This window comes from Neomonachus schauinslandi, chromosome 8 (assembly GCF_002201575.2).
Source record: "Neomonachus schauinslandi chromosome 8, ASM220157v2, whole genome shotgun sequence".
Taxonomy (NCBI): domain Eukaryota; kingdom Metazoa; phylum Chordata; class Mammalia; order Carnivora; family Phocidae; genus Neomonachus; species Neomonachus schauinslandi.
The window spans coordinates 104,526,338-104,549,357 of NC_058410.1; the positions used below are offsets into that span (position 1 = coordinate 104,526,338).

Sequence of the window (23,020 nt, forward strand, 5' to 3'; positions counted from 1 at the left end):
TCTTTCTTTCTTTCTTTCTTTCTTTCTTTCTTTCTTTCTTTCTTTCTCTTTCTTTCTTTCTTTCTTTCCTACCTTCCTTCCTTTTTTTTAAGATTTTATTAATTTATTTGAGAAAGAGTGTAAGCATGAGTGGGGGAGGGGCAGAGGGAGAGGGACAAGCAGACTCCCGGATGAGCAGCCTAAGAGCCCAATGAGGGCTCCATGCAGGGCTTGATGTGGGACTCGATCCCAGGACCCTGAGATCATGACCTGAGCCTAAGGCAGATGCTTAATCCATTGAGCCACCCAGGCACCCCCCCCCACAAATGTTTTCTGTGAAGGGTCAGATGATAAATATTTCAGACTTTACAGACTACATAAGCTGTCCCAGCGGCTCAGCTCGCTGTTGGAAAGATGAGGCAGCCACAGACAACATGCAAACAAGGGAGCATGGCTGTGTTCCTGTACAGCTTCACTTAGGGATCCCTGACATTTGAATTTCTCATCATTTCCAGGGGTCATGGAATTGTCGTCTTCTTCTGAAATTTTCCAACTATCCCCAAATGTAAAAACCATTCTTAGCTTGAGGGCAGTGCAAAACGACACAGTGGGCTGCATTTGGCCCTTGGACAATAATTTGCTGATCTCTTAGACTACACTAGCAAGTTCTCTTAATTTCTATACCTCTCAGCCTCCTCCTCTGTAACAGGGAGATTGTAACAGTGATCTTTCTTGGAGCCTGGTCATGTTAATGAAATGAATGAATGCAGTAAAGCCCTGAGGACAGTTCCTGGCTCACCATAGGCACCAATATGGGATAGGTTTTGCTGCTTTGCTGCTGCTCATCTCACAAATCCTCCCTCACATTCCCTCATGTCCGCCCTGGGGACTGGGTGGCCCAGTTCTCACTGTAATCTAGCAGCATGTGCTGCCCTCTTCTGGCAGCTGGAGGAATCAGCGCTAGAGGGGCTGATCCTGTTTAACAGGGAGAGGCCTGTGGATTTTCAAGCCTCCTCTGCATAGGAGAACACGGTTATACCCAAGCTTTGGCTGGGGGTTCAAGAAGAGGCCAGGTCTCTCTTGGAGACCTGGGGACTCGAAGCCGAGTCCTTGGGGACTCGAGTCCTTGGGGACTCGAAGCCGTCTTCCATTATCTGTCCCCCACACCCAGGGTGCGGCATGCCCAGCAGTCCCGATGGATCCTCCAGAGTGGCCGTTGGCCACCTGCTAACTAACTGCCCTAGTTGCTTCTCTCTGCCTTCTCTCCTCCCCTTCCACCACCCCCAGTCTTTACTTTTATGAACTTCCTCGACCTAAAATAGGAAAGTGTTCGAAAGGATTCAAAGCGGCCTGGGAGGGCTGTTAGCCCAGAACCAACAAGCCCCTTACTATCAAAGGTCCTGTGCTTTCTCCCAAAGCGTCCTGAAAGCCAACTGCTGTTGGGGGTGAGGGTGGGGAGGCGCGAGGTGGAGTGTTTTTCCAGATTGCCCAGGATGTGGCGAGGCATGTTTAAAAGAGAGTGTATCTTTATTATTTCGCAGCCACTTCAATCACGAGGTGATTATTTCCTCCTCTTCCTCCCTCCAGCCCTCAGCCCCATGTCCTGGGGGTGGGCCCAGTCTGGAGGCCACGGTGGCCTTCCCAGGGGGACGGGCACCGCCCCGCCTCTCATTCAGCCTCAGGTTCTGAGGGGAGAGCTAAGGCCATATGAAAAAGACAGGGATGTGAGTTATAATGACTCCGCTGAGACACAGAAGCCAGCGAGGTGGCAGTGGGGTTCCAGGTCTGTCCCGTCAGAAACACCGACCTGTTCTTTGGAGAAAGACTGCTGTGTCCCAACTCAGGACAACCGGTTCCCTGGACAAAGTCCTCAGCCCAGGCTGTTATCATGGTGGAGGCTCCTGGGTGGTCCCCGGCCCACCACAGTGGTGAGGATAACGAGGTGACTGTCTTGCCACTTCCTCATAAAGCAGCCATTGCTGTCTTGTTTCAAAAATGCCTCTGGTCATAAAGGGAGCCTTCAGGCTGCCTTCCTTGGCCACCCCTGCGTGCAAATAGCCAACTCAGGATATTTTGTTTGTTTGTTTGTTGGGTTAAAGTTTTGCTTTGATTGGCATTCTTACAAGGAAAAACAAATAACCTCGGCTCGGTGGGACCCACCTCCGAGGCTTGGCTCGTCCTGCATCAGTGTGCCCCTTCCCAGACGGCAGGTCCTCGAGGCTGGGAGCAAGAGGCAGGGGAAGGGCTGAGTATTTCCTTCTGGCACCTCCCCGGAGTTGCCCAGGGGATTCCTCCAGAGGGCCTTTGATTTGGTTCATTATTGAGGCGGATGCTGGCAAGTTCTAATTTAACAAATTTTGCTTCTGAACCGAAACTTTGGAGGGCGGTTGGTGGTGGCATGGCACGTTGATGGGGGGGGCGGCGCGGGGAGGGAGCGGGGGCAGGGGGAGGGGACGGGGGGGGGGGGTAGGTCCTGTGTGGGTGGGCGCATTCATTAGTGGAAGGAGCCGGTGTTAGCTGTGTGGGGTCCCCGGCTAGAGTAGAGCGGAGACCACCAACACCATTCCATGTGGTGGAATTTCCCGCCGTCTGACCAGAACGAGTCCGCCTGGCCTGGCCTGGCTTCAGATCAAGGCCTGGGGAATAAAGGAACATTAAATGACTAATTTGAACACTAGTTAAATGCTCTTTCACCTCTGGCTACCGTTACCTCATCCTGTGTAACCGACACCTCTTGTCTTTGTGCAGTCTACACGTGGGAGCTAAATACATTTCTCTCTCTCCACACACACACACACACACACGCACGCGTGCGCACACATACACACACACACACAGCTCTTGTGTGTTCTGATATTTCTAGGTACTCGCAGAAGCCATTAAATAGCTCCTTAAGTAAATGGCATGTATCAGTTCATCTGAAACATGCACTTGCACACGAAGTTGTATTAGTGAAGAGACACGACATGGGTCTTGCAGCTTCCCTCTTAAGCATGATGGTGTTTAGACCACAGAAGTGCTGTCGTGTGTGCGTGAGTGTGTCTACACTTCATTGCCCGTGTGTGGGTCGGGAGTATTGTAGTTGGTGATGCCTTGTCTGCCCTTAGAACCTCTCATCTGTGATTAGCACATAGCTCCGAGGGAAAACCCTCTCTTCTCTGTTGACTCTCAGTGGAGAGTGGCTCTGGGCAAATTTGCATGTAGAATGGGTTTCCCCATTTTGGGGACTGACAAGATACGAAATCCAGGTGGTGTCTTGAACCTCCTATCGAAAACCTCAGACACCTCAATTATAAACTCTCCTTGTCAAATTCGTCACTGTCTTGTCCGGGCAGGGTGGACCACGTTCTCTCCACGTCGCACAGGAAAAGCTAGGGTGTGGAACAGTTGTTCCAATGATGGTCACAGGACAAACCAGGCATTTCTCAGCTTTTAAACTCTTTTGCTACAGACTAAGTAATGCCGAAACGGGGGCATTGAAACCATGGACTAAATCCAGTCTGTATTCTGAAGGTATCGGCTATTTAGGGTAATTTGTTGGCGGAATAAAAGGCTGCTACACAGAACTTTGACTTTAAAACTCCTAACCTTCTTTAAAAATCTGTGCTAGAGCTGTCTTTCTGGAGGGGCCCCCAGGCCACTTCAAGCCCACTCATGAGTTTAGCCTGAGTAGCCCCATTAGCCCCAGTAGCTGTGTAAGACTTAAATGTGTCAAGTAGCACATCATCTGGTTTGCCATGTTATTCAGATCATTTTCTAACTTGAATGCGCATTTGCATCTTCCAGGGTTTTGTTAAAATGCAGATATCCATGCGAGTGGGACCGGGGTGGGGCCTGAGGGCAACCAGATGATTCGATGATGCTGCTGATAAAGGGGGGAGCTTTGGGAAGTAGGGTTCCGGGCGGCAGTCTCCACGAGGACACTCTCAAGACCCCAGCTCCGCATCTGGTCCAGAGCAGGTACACAAGAAACGTTTGTGAACTGAATGAATAAACCATTTCCCAAACACTTCACGACAAGCCAGAGTTGTCTGCTCATTTACCAAAGAGGTGGTTGGTAAAAGGGCCTGTCCTGCCTCATCAGTGTTAGGGCCATTTCCTCCATCTACTTCCTGTTCCAACCTCACCTTAAAGCTTGTCCCACATCACCCGCCCTCCATTCTCTTGACCACCTTTGAAACTTCCCAGTCTCCACTTCATTATGTTCTATGACTGGAACCGTCTCTCCGCTGAGAACTGTAATGCTTTCTTAACCTCTGTTGTATTAAATGGAGCCTCATTGGGGGGTGGGGGGTGGGAAGAGGAAGTACCGCATTTAAAACCCATCAATAAGAACAATCTGAGCTGTTCCCTCATGAAGACCGTCAGTGTGGTGGTGGTAGTGGTGTTTGCTTAAGTGGTATGTCTCTTGTCATCCTTATTTTTATAAAATGCAGTCAAGGAACATTGTACTTGGTGTTAAAGGTGCAATTTCACCAAGAGTCAGAGGAGAAAACACAGAAGACTAAATTCTTGTGTTCTTCCAGCCAGAAGTCAGAGGTCAGACTGTTTTTCTAGAAACCCCTGGTCGAAGACTCATTTAATGATCTGGGTCATAGTAAGAAGTATGTTTCTCTGCGCCTCTGTCCAGAACCCCTTCCATTCCTGAATATTCTAGAGAAGGGGGTTGGACCACGTGATTCCTCTGTATTGAGGGCAGACTCTGATGATCACGTGCCCACTGATGTCTGCAATGACAATCACCCGCATCTTGCTTCTGTTTGGGGGACCTCAAAGTCAGGTTTTAGTCAACACTTTGCCTGCATCTGACCCTGGCCTTGGTCTCACCTGTGTCGCCTGGCAGAGAGGAGCAGGTTGCTGATGACCTATACTCATTTGGCTCTGATGAACCCCAGTAGGGCATGCTGGGCCAAACTAATGAATCCCCTTCACCCATCCCTGAGAGACCAAATGCTATCATTCCACAAAGAAAGGGAACCATCATAGACCCTTCAATGAGATAAAGCCAGTGACATAAGCCTATGGAGATATACAGAGTTACATTTTAGGGGCCCTCACCTTTCCCCAAACCCCACTGAATAGCTCATTCTTTCAACAAAAACTTATTCAGTACCAGGCACTGTGCAAGGTGCTAGAATAATAATGTAATAAAGAAATATTGACAATAACTATGTGAATTGGCAAAGGTTGTGTTGGGCCCCATATCACAGAAACCTGATTACAGATGCTAAAGCAAATATTGATTTTATTTTCACGGGTCTAGATCCTTCGAGCACGAATCCTCTGTCTTTTATGTGTGACTTTCATCCTCATGTCACAAGATAGATGCTCTACTCCCAGACATTGCGTCTGAGTTCCAGGCAAGGGCAACTGTATCTGTCTTTTCTCTCCCAGAAGCCGATCCCTGAATTTCCACTTATATCTCATTGGTCATAATTTGGGCATTTGGCCTTCTCTAGTAAAAGTTTGGGAAGATAAGTTTTTTTTTTTTTAAAGATTTTATTTATTTAACAGAGAGAGACATAGCGAGAGCAGGAACACAAGCAGGGGGAGTGGGAGAGGGATAAGCAGGCTTCCCGCAGAGCGGGAAGGATCCCCTGGGATCATGACCTGAGCCGAAGGCAGACGCTTAACGACTGAGCCACCCAGGCGCCCGGGAAGATAAGTATTTTTAACTGGGCACATTACCACTCTGAGGAAATCTGGGTTCTTTTAGTAACAAAGAAGGTGAGAGTGAATATTTGCATATAACTCACTTTCAGCTTAAGGTGATTAAAAAAAAAAAAACTACAGTGAAAATATCTGATCTAGCCATGCCAAAAAAAGACATAGTATTTCAAATTCTCCTTTGGGGTTGACCAACTCTGAATCATTACCCCACCTAGATTTTAAGAAATAGAAGTATAGGGGCGCCTGGGTGACTCAATTGGTTGAGCATCCGACTCTTGGTTTCAGTTGAGGTTATGATCTCAGGGTCCTGGGATGGAGCCCCATGTAAGGCTCTGCGCTGAGGGGGGAGTCTGCTTGAGATTCTCTCCCTCTGCCCCTCCCCCCACTTGCTCTCTCTTTGTTTATCTTTCTCAAATAAATAAATCTTAAAAAAAATAAATAGAAGTATAAAATCGTACCCTTAATCTGCAACACTCTGACTTCAAACTTTAGAAGATGCAAGACTCACAAACTTTAGAAGATGCAAGCTGTGCAATTAAGACACCCAGCGGACAGCTTCTCCCCCAAGACCGTAATCCATGTGGAGGCAAGTGCGGGCACCCAGAGGGCTGCTCTGAGCAAGGGAGGTGGAGGATATAATTGTGGCGTGTCCGGGGAATTCTGCAAAAGTATCCCTCGCCCCCACCCCTGCAAAACTTACCCTCTAAGGTTGCCCTGTTGCATGACTATGAGGAACAAGGCTCGCTCAGGTGGGGCTGTGGTTACGACAGCAGAGTCAGAGTGAAAGGACCAGCTGAAGACTCAAGAAAACACTGCATAAGTCATCTGGGGTGACTTCCTCAGGGTAGAGGACGAGTCAAGCACAATATTTATCAGGCAGACTTTTTTCTTGAAACTCTAAGAACTTACTAGCTCTTTTGTATGCTCTGCTTTTTTTACATCAAGCAGCATCCCACCTTGCACATAAGAACTACTCACTGCATGGTGGACGTAGTTCGAAGCCTGCAATGGGTGTCACTCATGGCAACCCTATGAGGTGTGCATTGTTATGATCTCTGTTTCGCCAGAGGAGGAAACTGAGGCACAAGAGGTTAAACAGCCTGCCCAAGCTAGTAGGTGGCCGAGCCAGGATCCCCACACTGGCAGCTAGTCCCATAGTCTGTGCACCTGACCTGTGCACATGATACATTTAAATAATCCATTATATAAAAGGCATGTGGTGCTGCGTTTTTAAACAAGAGTAGGCAGGTCATTTAGGAAACTGTGATCCAATCAGTCCATAAACCATGGAACAACTGCCCGTGTGTGGGTCGGGAGTATTGTGTTTCCCAAATATACTACATATAGTTTGTATATTTCCCAAATATACTACACAATGTGTGTTTCCCAAATATACTACACAATCTCAGCTTCATCTGGGGAGTCCTGACTCGGCATCCATGGGAGGCAAGGGGCACCGAAAGTGGCCCACCCATCGTGGGTGCTGGGCAGAGATGCGTCAACAAAGGACAGAACGGGCAGCCAGGGGAGAGTTTACAGGATAGTCACAGAATAATGGAAACCGGTAATTATTTAAATTTAGAGCTGTGGTGGCCGGGTTCTAAATTGTTAATGGCTCTTATATAAAAGATGTGGGCATTTGAGGATGAACAGGACAAAATGTGGCTAAATCACTTCCGTCTGAGTGTTTGGAGGGAGGGAGTATTGAGAAAGAAGGTCTCTGGGTCCAAACGCTGGACAGAGGACCGAGAAAGGATCTCCCTTAACTAGTTCATTCCGAGTGTTTGAATATGAGAACTGAGCCTAATCTGTGGCCTGATACTTGAAAATAACCTGTTACAAAGTAACCATAAAAATCTCAGTTTTCAGCCTGATTCAGTCGGCTACATAAACTACAACCAGCATTAATAGCTCCAGTCAGCATTTATGTCGTTCTTTCTATTAGCACAATGGTTTTTACAACCATTTATGAGTTTCTGGAAAGGCTAATAGAAAACACACATACATGTTTTACACGTTGGCCGTGGAAAATGCAGTTTTTGTTGGGTGAGGACAGGCCAGGAGGGGTCGCCACCACCCCGTGCCTGAAGTCTGGGCAGGGCTCCCTAACCAGGGAACACATTCTCTGCGGGTTGCCCCAGCCAGCTCACACCCGCCCCAGCCAGCTCACACCCTCCCCGGCCGGTTTCTGCCTCTTCTTCTTTCGACTGGCTGGCCCCAGTTGGAGTCAGTCTTTCTCTGTCTCTCTCTCTCTTCCAGTTGATAAGTTATCACTGGGGGAGCTTACAGGGTACCGGGTGTGTCTACAAAAGGAAACCTAAATTTGAAGACATACATGATCATCTTTCTTCTCGAATTCACTGTGGCTTTTAGATTTAGAAAATTATCAGAATCTGGAAGTGTCTATATTATGCATACCTCCCTTCATACTTAAAAAAAATATTTTATGAAAGGCATGCCAAGGTTGTCCTAAATTCTTTACCATGCTGGTATGTTAAACACAGCCAAATGATTGTCAAACACTTGCCTTAAAAAAAATATATATATATATGTGTGTGTGTGTGTATGTCTCTATATGTGTATATATATATTTTATACGTATGTACATATATGTGTATATGTATGCATATACATATATGTATATACGTGTGTATATATAGTTTATTTGTTATTGGGAGTCATACTTTTCAACATGAGGCAAATATCGGGTTGATTTGTGTTGATTCTTCACAATGATCCCCTATACGGCTTGGGGAAGAAGCTATACAGAGGATCTGTCTCTTCTTCAAGGAAAAATCCCTGACTACTTAGAAATATCTCAAAGAAGTATAGACCCATTCGCTTGGTGAGTCTCTCCACCAAAAGGGGGTAGGGGGTTTTCAACAGTGTCCTATATTCTAGTCCTCCATAGTTGTAAGACCTGAATCCTGCCTTGGAACTAAAGAATCATTTGCTGACCTCTTACTGGAAAGGACCTTGGGAGTTTGTCATTTAATTTGCCCTCCCATTCAAGGCTGAAATCTTTTCTAGAACAAACAATACCCATGGCAGCAGGAACTACAGACTCCTCTCAGACTCAGCTGATGCTGCAAGAGGGAACAGGGGGGAATCTGTTGAAATTGCCATTGCGTTTTGCTTTCTCATTAACCACTGTTTGTCTTCCCACCTTTCCTGTTTTCACCAGTGCCTAGAAACGGGAGGCCTGGGGATGGCTTCCCACGTGGGAACCCCTCGGTCTTTCACAGCTAGAGCCCATTTGACAACATCCTCCTCTCTGGCTGTGAGGCCAAGTCTAATGTTCTTGGTCTCATGCCTAAGGTGGACATGAATTCTCCAAACTATCAGACCAAGAAAGTCTGACACAGTCCCATAGCCTGGAGAGAGCAATGCCAAACCCAAAAGAGATGATGATTCCAGGCAACTTGGGATCGCGGAGATGTTGGAAATGCAAGAGTACACTCCATGCTCTGAGCTGTCCAGGATTTCCCCTTGCACCTGGGAGGCTCCTGGATGCTCAGAAAAGCCTCACTTCAGACACCTGGCTTCTGCCTGGAGGGGCACTCAGTCTGTCCTTCCCTCACATCCTCTTATAAACTGAAGTTCGACAGCTGTAATCATCATAGCTCATTTTTGTTAAGTCCCTCTGTGCACCAGAGTCTGTAGAAGATGCTTTAACAGAAGCCCGTGAACAACCATAACGAGTGCAGGATTCGAACTCAGATCTCTTCAAAAACAGAGTGGATGTGCCGCTCTGTGACTGTGTCTAAGATCACGAGACCTCTTGGAGAAGCCTAGTGCAGGGCTACGTGATACCCAACCTGGAATCTATCTGTCCCCTTCCCTGCTGATATTCATGATGTGTTAACATACCCAAAGGGCCCAGGCACAGGAGAGTAGGGCTCACCACACCTGAAACAAAGCTTCATTCCCATCTTCTACAAACCTGCTACCATTTCTGTCTCTGTGGTTGAAGAACTGGGCATAGATAATGCTTTGAGAGACAAAAGGACCACGCGGATCAGCTACCCCTTACCTGCTGTGTGTTCCAGAAGGGTCACTGTGGGTCAGAGGGTATGAACCCTAGTTCCCACCTGCTTATAATTTTGCCCTTATGTGGTCATTCATACTTATGTAACTCAACTATAGCTGGGCTACATTTTCTCTCTTTAAGGACTTTTGCAACAGAGAAAAGCCACATGACTCCAGTTCCCTAAACTTGAAAGATAAATGTCGATCTTTACAGAAGGTTTCTTACAGGAGAGGGAATTACACTGCCCAGCACAGAGCCAAATGTCCCAACCCCCACCCCCTGCCTTAGAACATCTTTGTCTCTGTTAAAATTGCCCTCTTTATGACAATATTTATGTTCCTGCCCACCTGACCTGCGCCCCCTCTTCTCCCACCCCCATAACTCTCCGTCTGCATAGTCTCTTCCTCTCCCCTGGATCTTTGGCCCTTGGGCATCTGTGTAAAGCAATATGACCTCTCTGTTTTGGAGGAAAGGCTTCTTCCTCCAGAAAGGTGAGGGAGAGATGATATTACATTCTTACTATTTGATTTTTTGTTGTTGTTGTTCCTGTCACACTATCATTCATGTTTAAAACGATCAGATGCCAACAAGGTGTGGCCATCTTTGTATTTTCTCTCCAAGAATATGGTGATGGCCAGAGAAATCTCCTTTGTGGCCTCCCTCAAACCACAGCTATGCTTTTTTGTTGTTGTTGTTATATTGACATGATATCGAAAGAGATGAAAAGGAAAAACTTCATCCAGTCCTCCGGGTATTTCTCAATATCTAGATATTTCTTTCATCATAGGAAAAACTCAAATGAATTTCTCTCTTTTCACTGAGACGTTCTGCTGTCACATGGACAATGTGACAGCATTGGCCTTGAATAGGGGCAAAGTTAGTATTTGTTGCTAAGAAATGGTGTGAAGGGTGCTGGTAGGCTTTCTCCTCAGAGATAACTCCTTCTAGACCCAATGGTGGTCACTGAGAGCACCAGGAATTCCAGCTAAAATCAAGCCATTAATAGAAGAACACAGATATTTTATCAAATTAGCTGGAAGGTAAGGCATGAGGAGTGGTGTCCTAATAGCCACACTCTTGTTAGGTAAATAAGGGCTTGTGAGAAAGGTCTACAGCATGAAAGGAAGACGGAAGGCTGAGTGGACTCCCAAAGAGCCATGGGTCAGTCCTTGGCACCCAGAGATGGCTTTGTAGAGTAAAAGAAATTTAAGTTTTGGAATCCAACAATCCAGTTTTTAAATCCTGATTTTGTTCCTTACTTGAATAGGGCTAACATTTGAAAATACTTTTCTCTTTGTCTTTCTTGAACACATGATTCTAACCTGTCCTGAGCATCCATCGGCCCCGAGACAGATAAGAATTCTGTAGAAGGGATTCTAAGAAAGAAAAAAAAGCATTCAATATTTAGCTGCTGATTCAAAATAGCATTTTCAACAAGACAGTAGCCTTACAAGCCAAGCTATTGTCTTAAAATGTTCTAAATTCCTTTATCTCTCATTTTTAGCACGTTAAGAACCATGCCTAGAGGACTCAGCTCATAGAGAAGAAATGGCCCTTAGGTCCGTGCAGTGGGCCAGGGAGACTTGCTGTTCTGTGATTGATGGATTATATGACATAGGAAAATATAAAGGAAAGCATACCCTTTCTGGCCCAGGGGATTTGGGGATGAAGGAGAAGAGACAGATAGAAGGGTCAGGGAACCAGAGATGCATCCAGGAAGCGCCATGTGGCATTTTGCTTAGGTATCCTTCCAGGGCTTTGGAGGGAGCTGGACAGCCTACCTCTGACCACCACCCTAGTTTCAACATCTGGAAGGAAGTGGAGGTTTCTCTGAGAAGAGGTAACCGAGAAGAGACACAGGACCTGTGGAAGCTTCCCAAAGCCTTCCACCTGCTTGATCCCAGGGCCCCTATCTCCCCAAGGCCACAAGGTCACAGCAACCCCCCCCCCCATTTACTCAGCGAGAAGAGCAGAGGAGATGGAGACTTTCTGAGAAACTGAGCATTTTTATGCAAAAGAGACTGAGAATTCTCTAGAGGGACTGTTTATTACATCAGACTAGGTTGTAATCCAGAACAGATTAAAATAAAGTTGTCATTCTCCCATTACCCAGGGGTTGGTGCTCGTAAGGAAGACAAAAGCAGTTAAAAACCAAACAAGGTACAGTTTCAGTGTGCATCCCGGAAACAGCTGGCTTGCACATGCGTGTGTGCCTTGGGAAAGTCTAAGACTCAATTTCTTTATCTCTTAAATGGGTATGAATAATAATTCCCATCTCAATAGCTTCACTGTGTGTTTAAATGATAGGTTGTGTAAACATCCCCAGTCTATTTCAGACATTCACTTACTGTAATTCTTGCTGGTGCTGGATCAGAGCCATGTGAGAGGCACAGCGGGATGGAGGGTCCTTGGCCCGGGGCCAGCTCCCAATAGCCATGATTGTCTTCTCCCTGGGAGAATTGAACAGATGCCTGTCCAGGCTGCAGCTGGTGGTCAGAGGTGGCCCCCTGTTCTTACCTCTCTGCAAGTTTCACGTGCCAGAGAGAAAACACACGGGAGGAGCTGAGGGTACAGGACCCTGGACCCACAGAGCTGCTCCTGTCCTTTCAAAGAGCACCTTTGACATCCGTTCTGCTCTACGTGAGTTCTGAGCCCCAAAGAGTCTGTGTGGTGCTTGCGGATACCCCTGTTGCACAAAGCATGCCAGCAAAGCAGGGTTGAGCCGTGCTTGCAAGAGCTGGTTGGAGGCTGAGCTAGATCTTGGCTGCCGGGTCCTCATTCAGCCTCCATGCCCTGGTAAGAGTATATTATTTTCTTAGCTCAAATTGCCGTTTCCAAGTCATTATTTCTCTACGACGAGAAAACAATATTGGTTCTTATGTAATATCAACCTCAATGAATCTGGAAGTGATCATGGAATGGGTGGATTTTTTTTTCCTCCTTAAAAAGGAGAAAAATAAATTTGAGATTGTTTGCATATGGCTGAGAATATTTATGAACTATTCCCCTTGTTTCCTCGTCACATATTTTACCCAGCGCATTTGCGGGTGGTAGCGAATAAATCTTTATGGGAAGGGCGGGTGGAGAGGGGCAGACAGCAGTTAAAGGATGGGGGACCCGTCAAGTGCCTGGGCCTCCACTGGTCCCGGGTCTCAGGGTCCCCTGGCCTCAGGCTTGCTGTGGTCTGAGGGTTACCCTATCCTGCTACTCAGAGGAGGGTTTCAAATGGGAACACTGACGGGATTAACATCTCCTTGTCACTCTGGTTTCTTTCATAATCCCCCTCACTCTTATCTGAGCAGGAAGTTCTCCAGCGGTTTTCTGACCTGGGTGCCGTGGGCCAAAAGAGATAATTAAATTCTATGGATGCCAGATGGAGCCAGGGTCAGAGGAATAAGTTGGCAGGTAGGAGGGAAAAGAACTGGCAGAAGCTGTATCAGTGCCGGTATCTGTTAGTCGAGAAGAATGGCTGTGTGTTAGCACAGACGTGTCGTGTCTGTTTCCCCCCGGCCATGTCTCTCACACAGCGCATCACCAAGAAGTATCCCGACGGAGCGTCCGGGACAGGGCTGTGGCTGTACATGATTACATCAGGATGGGACGCAAAGCTCTGGGCTGTTGGTTGTCATCTCTGGGGCCTGGGCCTCGGAACTGGAGCTTCTGAGAATCTCTCATTCTCTGCCGCACCTTGGAGTTTTTAGGAATATAACTGATGGAGAGTGTGGGGTCAGGGACAGAGAGCAGATAGCTGTCACATTTGGTCCTGCACTAGCAAGAGCAAATCATAGAGACGTCCTAGCACGGGGCAGGCATTGTATGAGGCACTTTTCCCTGCATAATCCGAGTCAGGCCTTAGGAAGATTGGGGATCTTCATCTCACAGTTGAGATGAGAAAACTGAAACTCAGCGACATCGAGGAGCTTGCCCAAGGTCACACTTGGTCGTGAGTTCCAGGATCAGAGACGTTCCCAAGATTTGTGGGGTCTGAAGCCAATAGAATAAATACAAATAAGGAATTTTAAAAAAAATCAAGTTCAAGGCTTTGGAAGGGGCCCATGGGATGAAGGGAACCGAAGCTCAAACTTGAGCAGCGTCATAATAAATCCACCCTGGGCAGGGTTGAAATTTAAACACAGGCTTAGCTCCAGGCCACGCAGCCCCTCCCCTGCTGCCTCGCCTCCTCTTCTCTCTACCATGATTACCACCAACTGCGCCCTTCACATTCCTGATCAAAAATACACAGACTCGAGCAATGACATTGACCGGCGGAGGACATCCTCAGCACACGCCCCCTCGGGATGTCACATAGATGTCGCAGCTATGGCATAAGGTGACAGCCATGCCCACTGCCACACTTAATCCTTCCACCTCAAGAGCTCATGGAGACATAGTTGAGATGTATCCAGAATTGTCCTCCCAAGGAGCTCCAGTTGCTCTTCTAGGCCTCTTTTACCAAATGCCATGATCATTCCCACACTGGGGGACTTGGGCACAGACTCATGCAATGGCCTGCTCAGGTCTCCAGCGGGCATTTTGGAATTACAGTCTGCAACATTTCATTTCCTTTCATCCATCTCTGTCGCTTGGATTGATACCCGTTGGGCCGATTTCAGCAGACACTCTATTTGATTTTTCCTTTCTCCCTTAGAATCAAGATTTTGTCATAATCGCCATAACTGAAAGGGGTGGAGGGCTTTAAGGAAGCAAACAAACCCAATATAGATCACAAGTGCTTCGGCCGGGGTGGGGGTGGGGCCCATAATGACTATTGTTCGGTCCCCACCCTCTGCTATTGTCCTTGAATAGGCTTGCAATCCCATCCTAGTCTAGACAATTACTAAGGGGACTACAAGCATTTTTTCCCAGCCCTGCTCACTCTATTCTCCCAAACTGGAAACACAAAGCAGATGATGAAGTACAAGTTCAAATGCCACACCAGGGAGAAGGAAGTATTGAGAAACTACATCCAACCTCCAGCCTGTTTTCAAACATTCCAGTAAGTGTTCAATTGATTTATCTTGGGCTGGTGGTGTTTCATTGTCTCAAACAAAGGCCTCCTATGAAAAGACAAACTTGGGTTATGGAGGAGTGGCTAACAGAAGGCACATTTGGGAAAAAGTAAGTAAGAGTCCCCGTCCTCTGGGCTCTTCCCCCAGGGGCAGCATCCCTCCTTCATCTGCCAGAATTAACATCAGGACTGATTCCCGTTACCTCAGCATCACCCTCTACACTGGAGTCTGGGAAAAAACAGCCTTGGGGACGGGGTGATGACATAGGTGCAGTGGCTGGGGGCCCAGTCAGCCATCTCCTGCACCCCTGTCCTCGGAGCTCGGGTGGCCAGCGTTCTGTGCCTGGAACTGACTGTGAGACTCTCGATGGATTGGTTCCGAGTGGCAGTGGCTTCAGGCTGTTGCTCTTTTGAATATTTTGTTCTCCTCTTGTGTCTAAATCAATTACTGGATAGGAAATTATTGGGGCAAGACTGAAAGTCTTCTGCCACATTGTCGTCCTTTGGATGTTCATTCTCTGAGGTGTGTCCTTGACAGGTTTCCATGCAGCTGTGTCTGGTGGAGCCCTCTGCCTAGTTTACCGGCCCTTCCATTCTGGACATTTCTGATTTTTAGAACAACCTTCTCTAGATTAAACTGAAGTATTGCCCTTCTGGTATCCATTGGTCCTGTAGGGGCAACACCAAGCAGGGTGGCTTACTTTCCTCTGTCATGTCTTCCTGGAAGCCTTGTCCCCCCCACCCCCCTTCTCAGGTTGGCTTAGTTGGTGCCTCCTTAGTTAATGCTTCCACAAAGTCTGATGCGTATCTCTGTCCTAGACTTTCTAAGCAGTTGTTTACTTAGTGAATAGCCCTTTCTTTCTACAAAATTCTTATGCGGGTTAATTGTGGAATATTGGAAAAATATAGAGAAGCAAAACAGGAAATGAAAGTTGACTATTATTACTGTATCTACTGGAGATGAGCACTTCAAAAACTTTGATATATATCCTAATGGTTGCATTTGTATATTTATGTTTTTTTTTTAAAGGATTAACCAGTGTTTATTGTTTGGTTAAGGTTTGCTTTTTCAGACCACTTAACACTCTTCTGCTGCGTTGTATTAATGGCTTGCAGGTATTCTGTAGTGTGTGGGAGCTGACGGTGTGATGGGAAGGGCACAGAATTCAGGATAGGCTCCTTTACTCTGAAGACCCCTGGTTGTTTCCAGTGGCAGGAAGGTTGACTGAAGATTTTTCTTCTGCTGTTTCATGCCAGCCCTTGAGAGAGGCCTGACCAGGGCACTGAAGAAACTGGATGACTACCTGAACAACCCTCTCCCAGAGGAGATTGATGCCAACACTTGCGGGGATGAAGACAAGAGGTCCCGGCGCAAATTCTTAGATGGGGACGAGCTGACCCTGGCCGACTGCAATCTGTTGCCCAAACTCCATGTGGTCAAGGTAAGACAGCTCTACCTGCAGGTCACTTGCCTTATCCAACTCCATCATAGGCCCGTGTCACCTGCGTGGATGAGTCAAGGACAGTGCCACCTGCTGGTCCAGAGCCTGGGCTCTGAAGTCACAGGAATATGAACCCCAAATCAGCCTCCACTGCTTGCTGGCTGTATAGACTCTCTGAGCTTCAGTAAAACAGGCATATATTACTTACTTCCTATTCTTATTTTTACTTCTTGGCTGGGAGAGTAAATATGGAGCAACAGTGCCTGGCATATTATAAAGGCTCAATACATAGTAGCTGCTATTGTTATAATATGTGTGGTTATACATACATATATATGTATATGCATACATTTATACATATATATATATATAAAGAGAGAGAGAGCTTCTTCCTTGCCTCTGCCTCCCAGGTTTTCACTGGCCACACCCCCACGTCTCTATGAAGTTGCTTCATATGCAAGCCTTCTCATTCGCTCCAGTAAGTCCCTAGGACAGGTGTGTATCCTCTTCCTCATCTATCAGCTCAAGGGCTGGAGGCTGTAAGAAGTGACATCATTTTCTTGCCACGGTTGTCCTACACTGATCAAATGCAGTGTAATCCTGTCCTATAAGAATTCTAGGATCCGAGAGTTGGAAAGAAGGGAATTCCAAGGTCATCCCAAACTGTCTCCCACCCCCCACTGGACCACTTTCCGCGTGTCTGTGACAGGCTTCCATGCAGCTGTCGCCTCACACTTCTGATGATGAAGAGCTCCCTGCCTAACGAGTCAGCCCTATCATTTTGGATGACTCTGATCATTAAAACATCTTTCCTTTTTTTTTTTTTTTAAAAAGGGGGGTGGGCAGAGGAAGAGAGAGAATCTCAAGCAGGCTCCACGCCCAGCACACAGCCTGATGTGGGACTCCATCTTACATCTTACAACCTGGAGGTCATGACCTGAGCCGAACTCAAGAGTCGGACGCTTAACCGACTGAGCCACACATACACCCCTAAAAACATCCTATGTTGAGCACAAACAGCCTCCCCGCTCCCCTTTGTTCTCTGGAGCAGCATGGATCAGGGCTGCTCTATTTCACCTTCTTTGAAGACAATAGTTGTGTGCCCTGATGTTTGTTCTCTAAACTAATGCTTCTTCTCACATCCTTTCCCGGCCTTCACCAGCCAAGCGAAACACACAGTGGGACCATACCGCTAGACTCTTCTCTACTTTTATACACATTTATATGATATGTCTCAGTCAGACAATAGGCTCTATCGGGAGAGTGGCTTCTCCAAGCACGATGGTGGGTACATGGTGGCCCTTTCATAAATACTCATTGATTGACCATTTGATCACCTCGCTTGTGTCTTTATCATACCATTTTCCTTCTGCCCTTCACTAAGAAGAATCAGATTCAATCATTTGTCAGCTGGATAGCTGCCTATCGTTTTCCAGCTGAAGTCCTGAGCTAGAGATGTGGGCTTCCCTCCAGTCAGAGCACAACCAGCTTGAATTGAAATCTGAGCTGTGCAAGCACTGGTGTTCCCACGGGACTTGGTCCAAGCTGGGGACTGGGCCGGAATCACGTGTGCCGTTCCTGATGGGCCGGGAAAATGCAATCTATTAATATGAAGACGCTTTGGGTTCGGGGCCAAGCCAATGGTTACTTGTAAGTCCAGCCAAGCTCCATGTCTTTTAAGTTCTTAATGACCGCATGCCCCACAACACCCACGGAAACATCTTTTATTCTCTTTTCCTGAGGAACAAGTGGCACCATTAGGGATGGTATGATTCTAGTTCAGTCCCAGTGTGTCCGCGTGATGTAATGGAAAGACCCCCCATTCAGAAAGTCACGCGACCCACATCCTAGTCCTACTAACAGCATGAGCTGGGGAAAGTCACTGAATCTTTCTAGAATTCATTTTTCTCATGCCTAAATGAAGAGATTATGAAGTATATTCCTTCTTGCCTCTTTCTTCTCTCTTCCTTTACTCCTTCCTTCTTCTGTCATACTCAAACATGTATTGACTACCTGCTCAAGAATTTCCTGTCGAATAAGGTAAACAAATGGATCCCCCAAGGCCCTGTGCTTCATCTTCTGACTCCTCCCGTTCCTCCCAGCCCTAAAGGATGATGCTCCGCCCGTGTCCTTGGATGGAGTTCAGTGAGCTGTTCACTTGAAGCTGGGGATCAGAGGGAGGACGGCCTTTGAGGGGACAAAGGCTGGGCCTCGCCTTCTGTCTCCTTGGATTTCTGCTGATCCAGCTTATCAGATCCCAGAGACCTGGCAAAGCCCCGTCCTGCAGAAAGAGTGAAGGGGGAGCCAAGTCAGGCCTCCAGTTTGGCTCCTGATGCCAAAACCTAATCTGGGCTGTGGGAGCTAACTGTTTTCATATGAAAGAGCAAATTCAGACCATGAGCATGGAAGTTCCTGTGAACGTCAGAGCTCCGTGTGCACATCCTCGCCCGCGCTCTCTCGCGCTCTCTCCCTCTCTTACCTGGCTCTCGTTCAGGTTCATCTTCATTCTCCCTGAGAGCCTGGTTTGAACTCTTGCTGTCTGGCTCCCTTCTAGTCCTCATCCTCAAGGCAAGCCAACATGTGAGGAAAGAACCAGCGATGTGGCCAAGGCTCAGGGCGTGCAGGTCCAGGCAGGGAGGGGCATGGTGGGCCTTCTGGAGCAGCCCCTGGGACCCCTGCCTAGCACGGTGACCTGCTTCAGCCCCTGAAGCAAACAGCAAAGGAGACATAAGCTCAAGTATATATCCATAAGCCGCCCTTCTGCTCTCTTAAATCTCATAGCGCATCCTTTAAAAATGAAAACAAATCCCAGCATGGAGAGACTTGAGGCCATTCCATCTGTCAGTTTGTGACCCGTCCCTCCTGCCTGGTCTTGCTCCTTAGCCAGGACAGCTGCTTCTCAAAGGCTCCTGGGAAAACCCAGGGGACCCTCACCCTGCAGTGAACAGGGGGAGGTCAAGGAGAACTGGCAATGGGTGTTGGCCCCAGCATTTGCTTGTGGCGAGTGCTCTGCCAGGGGACTCAGATGCCATCCCCTTTGCTTCTTAGTTGCACCTAAGCTGGACAGAGCATTGTGGGGATGTGGCTTCCCTGGTGACTACCCCAAACCAGTTCTCTTAACCAACAGAATTTAATAGAAAGAAGCAGTAAGTACTAAAGTACCAGGAAGGCAAAGTGTACCACGAGGTTCTACCTTAATAGGGCGGCCACGACCCCCTAGGGCAGGGGAGACCAACGGAAGAGGTCAGAAGGATCTAAAACTTGGCAACTTAGATGAGGGGCCCCTGCAGAGCCCAACCTTGGACCTGCGAGGTGGGGCATGCTGAGCTGCCGCTGGGGGCTGAGTTCAGGGCACGGCCCAGGGGGCTGGCCCCCAACCCCTGCAGGGGGTCACTGCTGTGTGCTGGCCTCTCTCAGCCAGGATGAAGACCTAGTTCCACCAGTGGTGGCAAAACAAGAAAACTGGACTCAGCTGCTGCTGCTGGAGCAAAGGAGAGTCTCACGGGCAGGGGATGTGGATGTCCGCCGCAGAAAGGGGCGGCCCCTCTCCCTCCTCCAGCCTTGCAGACCCTCTCTAGCGCCCCCTCTTGGAAGAGCCTAACAGGGAGTCCCTGGCAGAACAGATGTGATTTGCAGAGTTCCCACCCATGCGTCCCAGCGCCCCCAGCGTCCCAAAGAAACAAACACCAGGGTGGTTTGGAGATAAGCAGCAATAGCAGGATAACTGGCACACAAGGGATTCTGAGTACAGCCCTACCTTTCTCGTTTGCAGACAGCTGGGTGGCCACGTGGAGAGAAGGGAAGGACTGTCATGGGAATACCGGGTCCAGCAGAAGGAATAGAGTCAATGATACTGTAATAGCGTCCTATGGTGACGGATGGGAGCTTCCCTGCTGGTGCACACAGCAGAGCATATAGACTTGTCCAATCACTGTGCTGTGCACCTGAAACTAATGCGACACTGTGTGTCAACTATACCCGAATAAAAAAAGAAAAGCAAGGACTATAATAAACATGAGTGATTACTCAAAAGATACTGGTTGAATTAATTTCCTGTGTCACATGGTGTAACCTATTTACGCTCTTGTGGCTTCAGTCTGCTCATTGCTAAGGATCTGCAGTCTCTAAAATTAAGTGAGTTTCTTCCATTTGACTCTAGCTGCACTTTGATTTAGGATACCTGAAGATAGTAAAGATGCAGTACAGCTGTTTATTGAATCCTTACTTATTTAACTTCTCTTTGCCTTACTTCCCTCATCTGTAAAATGGGAACATAATGCACTCTTCCTTATAGAGTTACTTAGAGGTTTAAGAGGCTTGCACAGTGCTTAAAACAGCCTGGAGCAGAGCACATAGTAAATAAACGCTTGTTAGTGTCACTACGCTTATAAACAGTGTTACTGAGGGGCACCTGGGTGGCTCAGTCGGTTAAACATCTGCCTTCGGCTCAGGTCGTGATCCCAGGGTCCTGGAATTGAGCCCCCCATTGTCTTTGGGGCTCCCTGCTCAGCAGGAAGCCTGCTCTTCCCTCCCTCTGCTACCCACCCCCGCTTGTACTTTCTCTCTCTCTCTCTCTCAAATAAATAAAATCTTAAAAAAATAAAAAAAATCCTAGTGTTATTATCAGGCAGTATAAGAATGAAGCTGGAGTTCCTGTCCTTCTGCTTACACTGCTCACAAGCTAGGGAAGAGAGAGAGGATACTAAAACAGTAACTGCAATTCAGAATAGAATAGAGCTTACTATTGTAACACAACTTCCAAACTGATGCAGGAGAACGGAGGAGGAAAATGCATGCTCCTTGGGAATGTGGTCAAACCCATGAGGCTGAGCTTTTCATGTAATAGGTCATCATTGCGTTCACTCAGCATAGCTTTCCAGGGAACCCTGAACATCACTGGCACCAAAATGAAAATGAAAGCCCAGAGTAGCTGAACTCAGGGGTTCTCTGAGTGGGAGGATCCCAGGGCCAGCAGTCTGAAGACCTCTCTAAAAAGAAAGCAAGGAAAAGAGTCAGAAGCCAGTGGCTTAGGAGAAAGGCTACTCTTTGCTATTCCCACCCCGGCCCCAGAGGGCTAGAAGCAAGACCAGCTAATGCGCAGACCCCAGCATACAGTGACAATAAGTGGCCCCTGTTAAAAAGTACTCAGAATTTCCAGATGGTGACAGCAGAGCATTGAACCCAAAGCAAGCCCTTCTGAGTTTGAGGCCCCATGTAACTACACAGGTCACCCTCTCTGCATGCAAATGGGCAGAAGATGGGTCTCAGTGAATTATAATAGGAGATAATGTTTCTTGAGCACTCAGTATGAGCCAGCCACCCCTCTAAGCATTTTATGTGTATTAACTAATCTGTTACTCCAAGGTAAGTCCTATTATTACCTTCATTTTAGAGATAAATTGGGGTTCAGGGAGGCTAAGTAACTAGTCCAAGGTCACACAGCTGTTAGGTAGTGGAGTAAAATTGCAGATCCAGTCAGTGGGGATCCGGAGCCCATGTTCTTAACCACGATGCTACTGTTTCAACACAAACAGCACCTCCCCAGAACGCCCATCCGCAGCCCCCACATGTGGCAAACTAGAAGAGACTAGAAATTATGATTTGTTCACTCCCACATCATACATTGAACCTGCATGTACAGTCCAACATCTAACTTACTTTTTATGCTTTTTGTTCTCTCCTATAAATAAGGGTGTTTATGTAAAAAAAAGTGGATGATGGGAAAAATTTATAATTCTATCAGTCAGACATAACCACTGGTAACATATTGGTATATGTACTTCTAGTCACCTCACATATTTCTCCAAATTGCATTATACTGCACTTTAAAAAATTCTTTCTTTATTAATTTTTTTGCACTGCACTTGAAACTTAGCAATCTTTTTTTTTAAAGATTTTATTTATTTATTTGAGATAGAGAGAAAGAGCAAGCGAGAGAGCATGAGCCGGGGACAGAGGGAGAAACAGACTCTCCACTGAGTGGGGAGCCCGATGTGGGGCTCAATCCCAGGACCCTGGGATCACGACCTGAGCCGAAGGCAGCCGCTTAACCAACTGAGCCACCCAGGCACCCACTTAATGATCTAAAAGAGTTTTCCAGATGCCTGGAACTTCTTCTGCAGCATCATTTCTAAAGGCTCTCCAGGATGGCATTGTATTTACCTATGATAATGCATTTATCCACGTACCTATGGCAGGACATTTCTTTCCTCTGCCATTTTTTCACTATTGCATTTTTTACTATTCGTCCCGTGATCGCAGATAGGTAGCTCAATCTTTGTGATCATTTCCAAAGGAAAATTCCCCGAAGCAGAATGCCTAGGTCAAAGGGAAATTATATTGACTTACAAAATAAATAAGATTAGAGAAGATGGAAAGAAGGCAGCACCCCCACCTTGCGTGACAAACATTTTTGCTGCGGGCGGGCTCGCGGTGAGTGATGCTCGCGGGCACCCGGGTCCCCCGCCCCCCCTCACCGCACGCACGCCGGGTCTGGCACTAACTCCGTCCCACTGGTTTGTCTCGTGCATTCACGCCCTTTTCTGTCCTGCCGTCTGTGTTGTAGATTGTGGCCAAGAAGTACCGCAACTACGATTTCCCGGCCGAGATGACGGGCCTGTGGCGGTACCTGAAGAACGCCTACGCGCGGGATGAGTTCACCAACACCTGTGCGGCAGACCAGGAGATCGAGTCGGCCTACGCCGATGTGGCCAAGCGCCTCAGCCGGTCCTGAGCTCGGCCGCCTTGCCCCACCCCTGGCAGCAGAAGGACTTGGCTTCTCCCAAAAGAACTCGGGCCTCACAGACTCCCCTTCCGCACCGCGTCGGGAAACAGCGCTTGGCTGCCCTCCACATCTCGCTGGCCTCGTGGGACCCCAGCCTGCTGCCTCTT

The 23,020-nt window shown here is 47.6% G+C and overlaps 1 protein-coding gene across 1 annotated transcript in view; it reads left to right on the top strand.

Moving 5' to 3' along the window:
• CLIC5 (chloride intracellular channel 5) overlaps nt 1-22,934 on the top strand; it is a 155,250-nt gene extending 132,316 nt beyond the window's left edge. Inside the window, exons 5-6 of the mRNA XM_021692062.2 lie at nt 15,945-16,129; nt 22,695-22,934. Of these exons, the coding sequence (XP_021547737.1) occupies nt 15,945-16,129; nt 22,695-22,862 (353 nt within the window). The 3' untranslated portion in view covers nt 22,863-22,934. The remainder of the gene's footprint in view (nt 1-15,944; nt 16,130-22,694) is intronic.
• Nucleotides 22,935-23,020: the final 86 nt, after the last annotated feature.